The sequence below is a fragment of the Ascidiella aspersa genome, chromosome 7, assembly GCF_963924565.1.
Source record: "Ascidiella aspersa chromosome 7, kaAscAspe10.2, whole genome shotgun sequence".
NCBI classification, from domain to species: domain Eukaryota; kingdom Metazoa; phylum Chordata; class Ascidiacea; order Phlebobranchia; family Ascidiidae; genus Ascidiella; species Ascidiella aspersa.
The window spans coordinates 16239832-16255270 of record NC_139453.1 but is presented as its reverse complement, the minus strand read 5'-3'; the positions used below and the strand labels follow the sequence as shown (position 1 = coordinate 16255270).

Here is a 15439-nt window from a genome sequence, read left to right as displayed (position 1 = left end):
AGGTATTAAACGGATCTGAGTTTATTGAGAACATCAGAACGGCAATCAACTTACAGGAATAGCTTAAAGTCCATGGTACAGTAATAACACAGTCTAGCATAATAAAGTCTGTCCGTTGCATTATTTCAGTTGGTTAATTTGTCCAAATCAGTTCCAGTTACGATTTACTGATTCAGTTAAGATCCCGTCTCGTTAGGCTTTAGTAGGGGAGACCGGGGCGTGTTGATACAATTTTGACATATTATCTAGTAACTTGATTATCTTTTGAATAAATAAAATCAAACCCTCGCCATACAAAAATTCAATCTTTTAGCAATAAGTTGCCACATGTTCTATAAAAATTTCCTGTTCACAGCAAAAGTTATGACCTTGGAATAGCGCTGTAGTCGGAGACCATAGATGACTGTTTTGGCCCAGCCAGGAAATCAAGGAGGTTTCTTTCGGGGAAAGTTAACATGCATACAAGCGAACACTCAAACAGTGGTTCTTACCCGCTTGTCCATGATTGGTGCCGGTCAGTCAAATAGTTGGCTAGATCATAATATATATTAATTTAGTTACAACACGTCCTTGACTAATCTGGGGCTGTAAATCGACAATTTGATTTTTCCAAAGAAGTAGCCTACACCAATTCGCTATATTTAAAATAACGTTTCCCGATATATTCTCGGCGTTACTGTGAGAAAAAAAACTATTCCAGTGCTTCAATGTGTATATGGTCAAAATCACGGGCGACTTATTAAAAAAATCTAGCGTGGTGTTACTGTTTACAATGTTAAAGTATGGATATTCCTAAGACTAAATTTCTTATTACGAACGATAAAATCTCAATTACAAACAGATTTTTGGAACAGCCATGGGATTGCAGGGCTAAACTGAATTAGTTTGAAGCTGATGCTGGTTTCTGCTATGATTTGAGTCTGGCTCCGTTTGTTAAGGTTGCGTGTTCTAACAGTTTAGCGACAGCAAGGTATTAAACGGATCTGAGTTTATTGAGAACATCAGAACGGCAATCAACTTACAGGAATAGCTTAAAGTCCATGGTACAGTAATAACACAGTCTAGCATAATAAAGTCTGTCCGTTGCATTATTTCAGTTGGTTAATTTGTCCAAATCAGTTCCAGTTACGATTTACTGATTCAGTTAAGATCCCGTCTCGTTAGGCTTTAGTAGGTACAGGGGTCGGCAACCTTTTTTACACTGCGGACCGGTTTAAAACTAAATTTTGTCGCGGACCGGCCTTAAAAACAACAAATGTTCAGGAAAGTAAATTTATTACAAACCGCGGGCGGCATAGGCAAACAATTTAATTTAACCCCAACCAGCGGTTCATTTAAATAAAACTTTTAGGCCTTGTTTTTTTCTTAAATTACACTTATACCATTATTACCAATTCCTATATTGTTACCAGCATTTCAAAATAAGGATATTTAAAGCATTCTTTCAAAATAAGAAGTCACACTTTCGTAGAACATATAATAATGTATGATCCCATTTTTGACCAGGTCCTACACGACACTTTCCATAGTTAGCCTATACGTAATATAAAAACTAAAAAAATAAATAATGGCAATATGAAAAAGTACGAACCACACCGACATCTGAAAAGTATAGGATAGACATACGTACAAGGCTTGCCAGAATGACTTTTTTGACAACAAAAATCTTTTTTTTAACGTGGTAGATGTCAGAAAAATCATAAGGCTCTTTGGCCTAATTTTTTTGGTCATTTTTATAGTCTAAAACTATAGAAAGAGGCTACAACTAATTAATATACATACGTTTTGTCGAAACCTTTCCTGCCTAAATATGGGACATAGTTTATAAACATTGTTTGCATGAAATTCTATTGCACTTTTAAGGTGAGCACGCCTAAAATTAAAACACATTGTATTTTAGCCCATTTTTCGATATATTGTAAGTACTAGAAGTTAGATTTTGTAATAAAAATATGCATTATGAATGTTTTGAACGTGCTACAACGAAGGTAAATGTGTTTTAAATATAAAAATACATTTAATTATTTTTTACTTTTTACCAGGTTTTTACGTACAGTTCGTGTTTAAACAAAATTTAATCTGACAACCCTGCTGCGGACCGGTACCCAATCCGGCGTTTGCCGACCACTGCTTTAGTACACATCGCCTGGCCATAAAGGCATAGCAGAGGCATGTTAACGGGTAACGTATCCGTGTTACTTGTTTATAGACACAGTCAAATGTTTATCTGCGTTTGCGTCACGTCATAAATTTGTTTGTGAAAACAAATAATAAGATTACCCCCTACATATTATCTATCGCAGCCATATCGCAGCCAAGTAACACGGAGACGTTACCCGTTACACGCCTCTGCTAAATGCTTTTACGGCCAGGCGATGTGTACTAAAGCCTAACGAGACGGGATCTCAATTTAATCAGTAAATCGTCGTAACTGGAACTGATCTGGACAATTTAACCAACTGAAATAATGTAACGGACAGACTTTATTATACTGGACCGTTAGTACTGTGCATGGACCTTAAGTTATTCCTGTAACTTGATTGCTGTTCTGATGTTCTCGATAAACTCAGATCCGTTTAATACCTTGCTGTGGCTAAACTGTTAGAACACGCAACCTTTCAAGCAACCTTCGATCAATCTTAACAAACGGAGCCGGATTCAATCATAGCAGAAACCAGCATCAGCTTCAAACTAATTCAGTTTTAGCCCTACAGGATCACCGGTTTCAGTAACTGTGAACTGTGGCAAACTTGGTTATGGAGGACATCGAGCAACGCGTCATGAATTCATTCCATACCCCCCCCCCCCGCGAATTTGGCGAAGATACGTGGATGACGTTTGTTATAATAAAAACCAACCTGATACAGCAGTTCCTGGACCACTTAAACAGCTTGGAACCAACCATAAAATTCACAATGGAAACAGAAAAAAAGGCTCAATTACATTTCTGGACTCATTAATCACTCGGAACCGGTCTCGTAAACCATCTTCCAAGGTATTTAGAAAACTAACGCATTCAGATCGCTACTTGAATTTCAGATCGGACCACCCTCTACAGCACAAACGCTCCGTTGTGAACACTCTGCTACACCAAGCGTCAAAACTTTGTAGGCCTACTAACAATAAGGACGAAGTTAACGAAATTAAACATGTTAAAAAGGCCATAAGAATAAACAGATACCCCGACTGGCTGTTCAAACCCCAAAACAAATCTAGAACCATTTAAGAACCTAAAGGCCTGGCCATTATTCCTTACATTCCAGGTCTGGAAAAAAACTAAAACGTATTTTAAAAAGCCACGACATTTCTACAGCTTTCAAATCGGCCAGAAAACGTCTATGTTTATGAGATCCCCTGTGGAGGTTGTTCGGCAGCATACATAGGGGAAACTAAACGTTCATTTCACACCAGGAAACATGAACATATGCGTGATGTCTGCCATGGAAGGGCATCCCGGTCAGCTCTGGCAGAGCATGCGGTTGAACTTCGACACGGAATCGATTGGGATAATTGTAAAATTCTTGACTGGGAACCGCACTATTACAAAAGACTTCATTGAATCATTCCGGATTGACAAATGTCCTAACACCATGAACAAAAAGGATTTGTGGTATCCGGCTATCTACTCGTCGTTGCAGCTAACGCCATAGCTGATAAACGCTCGTTGTCCGACGGCGCAGTTCTGCACCGAATGACTTCGTCGCGTCACAGTTTATCGCATACTTCAGCGACGTCTTGATTTATAAATTTTAATCTGTAGTCTTTTTATGTTATAGTTTCAGTATATAAGATGGCTAACGCACTCTCGTTTGAATTATTAACCCTGATGAGCTCAGCTGGTACCTGCTGCCGAAACATCGGTTTATACTTTGTTTACACCAAAAGAGCGATTTCTATCTATTAATAAAATCTCAAGTTGAGTCCTATCTGAAACGGAGAACCAAATTGATGTTGGGACTATATAATCAAACTTTCTCTGCTATCCAACTTTGTCCTGGCAACCAAATAGACAAGTCTATTTGGAAGTATCAACTAATTTAACATCAATACCACTGTTATTTAAGTTGTGTTTAGAAACCGCAATGCCTCACGTTTATTTCAAGATTCTTTGAAATATAACCCACTTCTGTCACTACAGTAAATAATTAGCAGTAAGGTATTTTCGTTCCCTGAAAAACCTATTTTCACGTAAATTTAGTGGCATACTGTACTGCACTTAACATATTTATAAAAATTTGATTGGCAGCAAATCGTGTTGAAATTCAAAGAAGGCAATATAGTGACATGTTAGTAACAGGGCTGCGGAGTCGGTTAAAAACAAAACTCCGGCCTAAAAATACACTCTAGTCCCGAGTTTACTTCGGCCAAATATTTCGGATCTCAGTCGCGATTCAACTCAAAAGCCTTCATCCAATTTCCGCGAGCAAAATAGGGTGAATATGTGGCAAACCAAAGAGGGTAGTCGTAAACTCATCCGAGTACAATATGTGATTTTGCGCCCTTAATGGGTTCGAATGAAGTACTGCGTAATACGCAGTGCGTATGCGCGCGTCGGGACTCGGTTTATACGTAGTATTATTCAGTTATACGTAGTATTATTTGAGTCCCGAGTTCGACTCCACAGCCCTGGTTAGTGAACAACCGAACTTCCGATTTTAACTCGACAAATGTTTAAACATTAAGTATGGAGCGGAAACTGACTTGTAGGCTGGTAGAAAACATATGCCATAACTGTTTGGTGATTGCTAAGTCGGATTTAAGATCACCAGTTAGAACATAAAAGTAGAAAGTGTTATGTCGATCCTCCTTTTACTTCATCGATATTTAACCCCCTTAGCAGCACCAGGCATCTTGCGATAATCCCGCCTACTTCCTTGCTGTCTTTTTCTGATGTTGGCTCTGGATACGACAGAGGGGCCCCACAATTCAAAGCGGCGTCAAACGCACATCCTAACAATTTCATTGCGTCATCGCGGCACAAAATCGTCATTTCTGGTAAATAAGGAATGACATCTCTAGCTTGCGGCGCAGTGTCATTAATGAAGGAGTTTGAGAGAGGGTCGGGCCTGCTATGCTGGATGAACCGCTTCGTGCCCTCCTTATCCTGCAGAGAAAATAAAATATTGGTAAGAAAAACTTTCGGTAGCATTCTTTAAGCCAGTGTTTCTTGATCTTTCAGCGCTTGTACCCTTTAACGACATTTTCTCGTGTCTCCTGACTTCAATGGCCGACGGAAGTAAATAAAATTGTAATAATAGGAAAAAAGTGTATTCATAACTTACGTGTTGAATGCATGCATTAATTACAGTCTTGAAAGTTCAACAATATTTACAACACAAACAACCAGTATATTTACCAATGTCTTTGGTGTTGTTGCTTTTAGTAAAATACGCATTCTTCACAAATATGCCTAACTAGTGCATAATTTCACACTGCATGTCGTACCCCCTGCTTTGGTGTGTCGTACCACCAAGGGTTATACGTACCCCTTCGTAAGAACCCCCGCTTTAAAAAGCATAACACAATTTCAGTAGAACACAACAATTCGTCAAAGGTAACATGAGGAAATAAAAACTCTCACAAAATCGCAAGTAAACATTTAAATAAAGTAGTAAATGGCGAAACTTACGGGGATACTTTCAGTCAAACATGTGAGAAAAGCAGGTAGCAACTGTGATGCGCAGTCCGGGTCGGTGCGAGCGTGTCGCACTGCAGCGCTGACAGCTGATCGCCTAACTTTTCTATCGCGACTTTGGGCGAACAACTGTACAAGACGAGTCAAGAAAGGCGAAAGGTCGTCGACTCGGCGTTTGGACGACTCGTCAAAGTCAGCTAGAACCTGGAAACCAACATTGTTTGAGCTTGAGGTGTCATTATGGTTGGAAGGACGGGGGTTGTTAGGGAATTTAATTGGTTACATAGAATTTAAAATTGTATGACTATCTCGACCAGTGTTTCTTTTTTTCAAATGATTTGCATGGTGGACCGACATTTAATGTTTCAGGAGCTTTTCTCATTTAACAAGATTTATTGAGATGCGCCTAAAAATGCAGGAATGTTTTAACCCATGTAATATGTATAATAATTATGAACGGCTGTGGCGCAACACAATTCCATTATATCTATTTAACTGCTTTAGGTTAAAAAGTCCAAGAACATTTGTTTTACGGACCCTTCAAACCACTTCACGGCTCACTTTAAAAATATTAATCGATACAATCTATGAAGATTTCAAGCAGGATACGCCACTTATACTTAATTAACCAGAGCTTAAAACTGCTTTGGCCATCGTCAACTCAGGTGAAATAAATTATGCTTTTGGGTTTTCATCTTTGCAACGCGGGGATGGAGACTCCTGTTCGAAATAAGTTGTACTTTCTTTAGGGGGCCTATGTGTAAGACACGAAGTTTGAGAAAACAAGATTCGGTATATAGAAAATGCGGAATCTCAAAGTTGTGTTTATTGATACAGTGATTTTTACTTGTCTCCTTATCTACAGTATTAAAATTCGTTATAAGAAAACGTCAAAATGTTTTATATTACTGTACCTGTGAAACATTTTCCAAATCTTGTCCATCATCCATTAAATCTGAGTACAACGCAATTGACTGTGTGGTAATGGATGGGACGGCGTGTGAAAAAACAGGGGGTCTTCGTCCACCGGAAATGGCACCACTGTCGTTCCAAGACGACCCTACCACTGATTGGATAGAGCTGACGAGGGATACGATGTGCTCGTGGTCACTGTAGGTCTTAAGGAGTGTCTTAAAATGCAATTATGGTCAGCATTAAAAATAAAAATTAACCAAAACCAAACAATAAAAGTTTATTTTACTACATCAATCATGTACAAACTAGCGTTTTACTGTTTGTACCTGAAATGTGTTGTAATGTTTGATGAGTATGGTAGTAGCAGGTGCTAAGGAATGCGTTAAATAATCAAGTGTTAGTGTCAAGGTGCCACGAAATACTGGCAACATTTGGCGTCGTGCGCGGTGACAATAATTTCGAACCATCTAAACAAAAAACAAAATAAGTTAGTGTACCGTATAGAAGGATTCGTAAAAAGTTCAACTTTACATTTCAAATCTAAAATGGCATTTAATAGATTTTACACTCATTGTACCTGCCAAAAGATTTCCATTATCCGGCTCACAGCTCTCTCGTGCCTCTTGTGGAAAACATACGGGGAAAGTTTTTTAAGCAAAGTAGCTACATTCAGCATGAGCGGAAGGTGATGTTGAACTTTGAACTCTGCGAAGTCATGACGTGTGCGACCGCGTAACATTGACGAAATCAGGTCGAGCTGAAAAAGTAACACACGAAATATACTGGACAGCGGCAACATACAGAGGAAATAAGATTTACCTCTCAATCTCTAAAAAAAAGCTGTTTATCTTTTGCCTTTTTACCGCTCAATAGACATGATTTTTCAATGTTTTTTTATGAATGTGAAAGGCTATAGCGTGTTTTACAAGACCCATATTTAATAACTTTCTTCAGCTAACCTGCCTGAGTACAAGGAAAGGTCTAGAGCTGGCCATCTTACACAAAATGAGGTTTGCGTCGCATGCCGCGTCCAAGCTTGTCATTGTCATCGAAGTGTCTACCTTTATATAAAAAGCACACAAAGAAATAATTTAAAATTTTCAGTCGTATGTACAGCGCGCCATCCCTAACGGGTTTTAAACAATCTGGCGACGATTTACGGATTTAAAAAGGCAACTAATACGAAAAATGTAAGGTATTATGGCAGTAAAACTACCTACAGTACCTGTGTTCCAACGTTTGAAGTGGATCGCACATATCCGAGTCTGTTCAGTAGCGAACACAACAGAGCGTCAGACCTGCAGTTAGATCCAACACTGGCACTAGATACTGCGTCAGAAAACGTGAACAACTCGGATTGAGTAAGGCCATCTCCTTTATAATATAAATGCAAAAGTATTATGTTTAATTTGTTTTTTTACATAAAGTTGGCTTTGTTTGGGAAACGCTAATCTAAATATGTGATAGATTGTTCCTTAACTTAAGAATAGCCAAAAGATTGTAATTAGGACAATACAACGGAGAATTACTAGCTTAAAGGGTGGGGTGCGGCGAGATGGGGGTATAACTTGAAATAAATTATCAACCAATTATATCATTTCTTCTTTCTAGGTGTTTTATTAACACCAATGCAAACGTTTCGAACATGTATAGCGCCTCAAATTAAATGAACATAGGGGTTGCGAGGGCTCACCATAAGCGGGGTTTTCGTGGAGCAAGGAACAGGCAGGGTTATTGGACTTTAGAACGTAAAACTGCGCAAGAAGTTTCCACCAAACGTCATTTAGCTTAGATGAGGATGTCGACCTTACTTTGCCGAGCAGAAAGGTAAGGATGAATTGGATTTCGGAAAAAGAAGATCGTTCCTGGCCGAACTTACTGTAAAGAGCACAGGGCAATATCTGTTGTCATACATTTTCAATCTGTCAAAGCGGTGTTATTTTTTAAGGCAGACAAACTACTACAGTATTCACCTAATATGAACAATTTTATGAACTCAAGACATTTCTATATTAAACTTAAAAAAAGTTAAAACAATTCTTTTATGCCAACGATAGCATACAATCAAACTAACGTTTGAACTGATGCAGTTTCTGTCGACGTGATTAGCGGTTTGAAATTACAATACGATAGTCACAAAATGCTCACCTGAAGTACACGCTGAACAGATCAAGGTAAGTAAATGCAGCATTGTGTGAAGCAGGATCGATGAACTTTAGATTGGCTGATGTCGCTACAATGTACGACAGTAACCTACAGAATTGTTCCGTGGTTAAACGCAGGACGGGTTCACTGACGTTCGTACTCTTGTTCTCTCGACCTTGCCATATCTGTTTAAATATGAATGAAGATCAAAATAAACGAAAATTATATTAAACAAAACACATAAAACATAAGGCTCACAATCCTTATTTCACCAGTTCATTTATAAAAACACACGAAAGACGCAACAGGCTCAAGACACGCTTAATATACAGCTTTATTTATCTAACCTTTGGTGCTTGAATAACAACCCAAAGAAAGTCAAGAGCTGTCTTCGGGTCAACCGAACTGGATTGACTAGATAAAAACAAATATTATACGTAAGGCATGATTTGATTTGGTTAAAACGGGTAAATTGGATAGTTTAAAACAGTAATGAAACTGCATTATATACCCCCGGATGACATCGGTTGGGTCGCAGGTTTCTCGTCCAAGTAACCAATGAATGGAATTATGAATTGTGGACCAACTACAATGTTGGACAAGTAAAGAGAGGAGATACGCTTGGTTGAACAATGATGATGCACTCTGTAAAGCAAATAATACTAGAAAAAACAAAAGCTTTATTTAGCATGGAAGAAATTATCTTGCAAATGATGAAAATACAGTTCTTTATATGCACAAAACTGTTCATCGAGGAACACGTATTTTACGACTTCAATGGTAAGTAAACGCCAGAAGACAACTAACATTTAAAGATATTTGTCTCCCTGCCTTCTGTATGACTTGTCAGTTAAAAGCAAAATTAACAATATGTTATGGAAAATAAAATACAAAAACAATACAAAATTGGGGTACAGGAAGATAAAATAATTTTTTTATCAAGACACGACATTAAACACCTGTACTAACTAAAACACCACATTGCGAACTTCTTTCAAAGATTTTACAGAGATTTAAACCAGTGCTCCGCAACCGATACAACTCGGCACATTGGTTTCCAGTACCACATTTGATCACACGTGTGCCGCATGTTTTCAAGTTTTTTGGCTTAAAAATGTTATCAAACAACGTAGTGTTTTATAATCGATAAAATTAGTCTTACAAACAGCGACGTAAGCTCGTGGCCAGAAATTATTCGGGTCAATATTATGAACTTTCCTTAATCGGAAAACTTTTTATAAAAGTCGTAATTTCGCAACGTGCAGCATGTCTAGACTACATACTAATGTAGATAAAAACGTATCTGGTGGTTTGTCGAACAACCATTTATAAGTACATTATAAAATACATTTTTCGGATGTTGTTTCTCCAAAGTTTTTTAAAGAATCGTCGTGTAGGTTGTATTGATATAAGAGAATCGTCGTATACGACATATGGATGTAAAATTTAACACTTCAAACCGACTTGTACCCTTTGTGCAGTGCAAAAGTAAATGCGACTGTTAGCAGGTGCACGTTTTACAGCTACAAGCAAAATAAACAACATTTCCCTCATTATTACGGAGTTTTAATGACAGAGACCCTAAAATTAAAAAAAACCCTTAAAACTAACGATTCTTGTCAAAATGTTAAACGCGTCTCACATTGGCATATATCCTTGTATTGCAATTTCGCCAATATCAAACTGTCCTGCTAATTATAGAATTGCCCAGCTACAAGGGTAATTAAATATAGTACATTCATTGTTTAGCTGTTTTCTTACTTGCCGATGTTTAATGGCTGAATTTGATTTAGGAATATTAGCCCAGGGCAAAAATAGTATAAAATTAACTTTATAAATAAAAATGTGTATATTTTTGTTATTCGCACACTTACGCTTGTGTAGTCGTTTTTCTCAAACAGAAGTTTTCTTTGGAGATCAGGACAATGCGCAAGAAGCTCTGGGTCCAATAGTTGCAACCAGTCAATTAATAAACCTAAGGGAACAAATGGGTGCAATTGTTAAAAACAGGTTAGAAAACACGATCCCTTTTCAACAAACAACAATTTTAAAACTAAAAGTTTTTTTGTTCGATTGATTAGTGTAATTGGGCAAAGAGTATATTATAAAGCATGGTCTCGGCCTGCAACCAAGTGTTTTTTTATAATTTCAAATATAAAAGGTTCCATTGGTAATAAAAAAAAGTAACACAATTACTTATTACACAGGAAGTTTTTTAAGATTTTTTTTTAAATTAGCTCTAGTGTTTTAAAGTATTTAAGATATTGTCATCCAAAGGCTTTTTGACTGCTTTCGACTTCGGTTAAAATTATGACTTTTACGTAGTTCCTAAGTGGTGTGCCGAGAAAACAGGGAGCTTATATTAGGTTGAATGACATACAAAGCAATTTATAATCCCTGGGAGAAAAAAGTCGTCAATTACAGTCCACAAAACGGAAATCGCTCAGTTTGTCAAAAAACTACAGAAAGATTCAAAACGAAAACAAGGGATAGTGGTAACTGTTAGGTATGAAGGGGAAGCATAAAAGAAAACAAATGGTTCCATGACGACCACAACAAAATGGAAAAAAGGAGGCAGGGTGGATTGTGCGATTCCTCAAAAAGCTTTATGCATGGTTGTACCCAGATAGGTCACAAGCGAACATCACAGAAAAGGACTTTCTTACAAACCAAGTAAATTTTAACGGTTATTTATTCAAGATTCATTTTTTATATTTAATTTGCACGGTTCTGTGGCAGTCAAAATAAAGTAAATGTAGTTTATTTTTGTTATAATACACAGATACGTCATATCGCATTTTAACGGTACCTTTTGGTCAATAATGTTGTATAACTGCTTATTTGTTTGTAACTAACACCAAGAATCAAAAAAGTATTTTTATCTCCGAGAGAGGAACGTGGGTTTACTTCACATTATGCCGTTTTAGGAGACGAAATGTATTCGTTGGCAAATTTCGCAAAAAGATTTTTTACAATAGCTCCAAAACTAGAGCAAACTCGAATAAGCGTAGAACGTTGTCGGAATCATGGGCCTAAAAAACCATAAAACAATATATTATGTTCCTTGAATTTTTTTTTGATTGACAAAGATCTTTGCAACAAAAACAACAAAAGAAAAAAGCTTATTAGGAATTTTGTCTCGCTTTATCATTGAAATGGTTAATGCAATATGAAATATAGTTAAATGTTACCAGTGGCGTATCCAGGGGGGGTTGGGGGTTCGGACCCCCCCTTTTTGTAAGTGACAATATCGATTTTTGTTCGTTTTTCTCAGCGTTTAAACTCACCGTCCGAAGCGGCGTCTTTTTTAATGTAATTGGGCACGCGTCTTAACCTAATGCGAAACCAAAATCAAACGCAAAACGCCGTTTTTCGTTTCTTGTTTGGTCGACCGTAAACGCAGGATATTTTTTCTCTCGCATATCCTTATTCGTTCAGGTTGGCTGATTAGCAAGTGTGTGTTCGACAATTAACAACAATAAATCAAGCGGTCTCCGCCTTTTTCTCGCTTATAACGTTGAGTTAGGCGGTGCTGATGTTTCTCGCAGTTTTCCATTTCATATACTTTTCGACTATTTTAACTACGTAAGTGCGAAAAATTTTCGCGCTTCGCGCAAATGACTTTTGTACGTTCGTTTTGTTTACAATTTAATGTTGTCTTTTGAACAGCGCTGCTTTACCGTTGCGCCGTGGAGGGATGCCAAGTGCTTCGCGAACAAATGAAAAACGTATTAAAAAATTTGGACATCTTTTTTTATTTTTTAGTTTCGGCTATGTAATAAAACTTGCAATAATATTAAAAGAAATGCCGTTATACCAAAAAAAAAAAAATCGGGCTCGCTTCGCTCGCCACGTGTGCCCTCTCTTAAAAAGGTTAACAACACTGATTTTAGAACTATTTAAGTGGTGTTTTTATGTTGTGCTAGTCGAATAACACCCGGGAAAACGATCTTCGTTCAGTTTTAGTATTGCAGGTGGCGAAAGACGTGCTTGTAATTTAGCGTGGTCCCGTACATGGACCTACCAAAATCAATCACAAATATTTCACGGTCTTGTTTTCGATTTACTCCTGAAGTTAACGATTGCACACTAAGCGGTATCATTTATGACGTTATCACAATCGCTATTTTATGACGTCATATCCGTCACTATTTTAGGACGTCATTAACGTCAGACGAAAAAGCGGGGAATTCCCCAAGTTGAAAATTCGGGACCCCCCCTTTTCAAATTTCTGGATATGCCCCTGAATGTTACAGGTCGTATGGAATATAATAAACTAAGTGTATCTACCTGATTTTCCAATGCTTGTAAAACAAACATCGTCTGATATTAATTTGCCTCGACTAATCAAAGCTCTTCTGTGACTGATCTCTTCCAATAAAATGCGAGCTACTAAGGCCACCTGTCGAAAAACATACTCTTTCTAAAAAACACCAAGCAAAATAAATTTCAAGCGCTAATTACTGATAAATAAACAAAAACACCAACCTTAGATTTGATTTCTTTGTCATCATCCAACATCGCCATCTGGTCACGTAGAAACTCTTCTAATCTCGACCAATCAGATTGTCGCAAATTGTCGCCTTCTTCCGACGCGGAGGAAAGGCGTCGCGGCCGAATTCCTTTCTTGGCAGAAACGTGGCGACAATTCCAGTTGCTTACAAGCGATATTAGTGGACGACTCTTATGTGGAGCTTTTCCCGACGTTTTTTTCCAGTATTCGTGAATTTTTGTCATAATCTAATATAAAACATAAATACCTTAAAATAAAAATTGCACGTAGTGCATAGGCTTAAAAATGACCGAAGTGGTGGTCATTGTGATCAAGGTGACCGTTAATTTGTTATTTAATAGTCACAGGGTAAATATTTATTAATTAGAACATGCGCTTATTGCTCAGCATTTACTTGTTAAGGTTGGTAACTTTACGAAAAAAATCTGTCGTTTCTTTTAGATCGCCAATTGGAATAATACGTTCATTAGCATAAATAGTTTTCTCGTTTCTGGTGTAAAAGGCAAAACAAATATACTGCCAAGGTTTCGGTCTTACCTTTAAAAAAGTATTATTTCATCTCGCATCAATTATTAATTATTTTATCCATTCTGTGTCAAATCGAAGAAAAAAACACATAACAGGGGCGTGCAATATACGGCCGCGGCATTTATGTTTGTGGTAAAATAGTCAATCGGTCCATAACCATTATGTCAAATGTTGGGGTTTGCCACTAAATCATTTACATTTTAATCTTCGCATTAAGCCAGACCAGTGAACTGAGATAGTATCATTGGTCAAAATGCAATTGAATTTAGCCTGCAGCAGTGAGGAAACTCGGTATGCTTTGATACTTTAAATTTAAAGCTGATTGCTTTTGTTAATTGTAAAAATTGCTGATAGGATTTGTCTTCAGCTTGTATTGGCAATCTTAACGGTTTGTATAGATTTTGCTTGTCTTTGGGTATTATTATGATACTACGTCGCACATACGATGCCTCAGCAATTGTTTTTGAGTATGTTATAAATTTGTAAGGGTTAATTACTAAATTCGGTTTCTTAGAAAACCAATGTGGCCAACCTACCAAATTTTATATTCGAGTTAGATCAGCCTCCGAAAGCCGGTGCATGCCCTGAGCTACAACATACAAATCCAGTTACCTCAAAAAACCTGTCTTTAATTTTACTGTCGTTTTGGTTGACTGAATACACGTTGTGGCTGAGTGCACGCAAAAGTGAACAAGCACGAGAAGAGAATGTGAACATGGAATGGATAAATTCATCTGAAAACGAACATTCGTATTAATAAAATGTGTGAATAGTTTAACCACACACATAACAGCTAAAATTGTTTCCATTAATAGAGTTGGGATGTAACACATGTCCACTCTACAATTAGAAATGCTTATTGTTTATGGAAGGCACAAAACTTTGTGTGGTGGGTAAATTATATTGTTTAAAACAACGCTTTTTAATTTTTTTAACACGCAGCTATAGGGAACAATCTTATTGTTTAAAAAATGCAATATCAATTTGCTAATCCAAAATTTAGCTTTTCAGCTGCATTCATATTGCCAAATGCCAACTAAAAGTTTGGCTGTTTGGAGCAAACTACTTCACAATTCACATAAACGATTTTAAAGTCATACTTTAGAAGTGTTACAGGTTATCAGTATGACAATGTCGATTATGTTTTTGACTAAAACGTTAGTTCAAAATTTGTCAAAATTATTTCAAGTTAAAATCGATTACAAAATGCACAAAAAGCATTTACAAATTAAAAAAGTGCAGCGATCTTTTGAAAATTGTCGTTAAGTTAAAATTTTATTAAAATGCAGTTTTTAACCACAACCAACAATATTTAACTGAATTATACCTTCATAAGAGTAATACATTGTTTGTACGCAAGTAGGCAGAATTAACAACGTAGGAAAAGTTTATCGAATTAGATTCAGCTTAAATCTTTCTTTTATTCTGATATTGTTGTATATCTCTGGTTTGGACAAAATCACTGAACAGTATTTGCGGTATCCTTTTCGGCGCTGATTTGCTATTATCCTATTTCCTAAACAACATTGTTTTTTCTTTGGAATTTTAATAAATGATTGTCTTTTTGATATACCAAACACCGACTAAGCATTTTCAAGAGTTATTTATAAAACCGAAAAAAATAACTGATTTGTGTTAAAGACTTTTTATAGGTACCGTATACGTTTGCAAACAGCATACTAACACATTGAAGTGAAACCAAC

General features: G+C 37.0%; 1 protein-coding gene across 2 annotated transcripts in view; it reads right to left on the bottom strand.

The window, feature by feature from the left end:
* Window positions 1-4132: 4132 nt before the first annotated feature.
* LOC146138047 (integrator complex subunit 1-like) overlaps window positions 4133-15439 on the bottom strand; it is a 29310-nt gene continuing 18003 nt past the window's right edge. The window contains exons 26-40 of one of the 2 annotated variants that reach the window (XM_083394915.1): window positions 14349-14470; window positions 13184-13435; window positions 12986-13097; window positions 10564-10670; window positions 9207-9340; window positions 9043-9109; window positions 8699-8880; window positions 8223-8428; window positions 7776-7921; window positions 7510-7611; window positions 7128-7307; window positions 6877-7017; window positions 6550-6765; window positions 5621-5839; window positions 4133-5104 (exon numbers count right to left, since the gene is read on the bottom strand). In XM_083394915.1, coding sequence (XP_083251041.1) covers window positions 4793-5104; window positions 5621-5839; window positions 6550-6765; window positions 6877-7017; window positions 7128-7307; window positions 7510-7611; window positions 7776-7921; window positions 8223-8428; window positions 8699-8880; window positions 9043-9109; window positions 9207-9340; window positions 10564-10670; window positions 12986-13097; window positions 13184-13435; window positions 14349-14470 — 2498 coding nt within the window. In that variant the 3' untranslated portion in view covers window positions 4133-4792. Of the gene's footprint in view, window positions 5105-5620; window positions 5840-6549; window positions 6766-6876; window positions 7018-7127; window positions 7308-7509; window positions 7612-7775; window positions 7925-8222; window positions 8429-8698; window positions 8881-9042; window positions 9110-9206; window positions 9341-10563; window positions 10671-12985; window positions 13098-13183; window positions 13436-14348; window positions 14471-15439 lie in introns of both variants that reach the window. The other variant, XM_083394914.1, reaches the window with a different exon arrangement.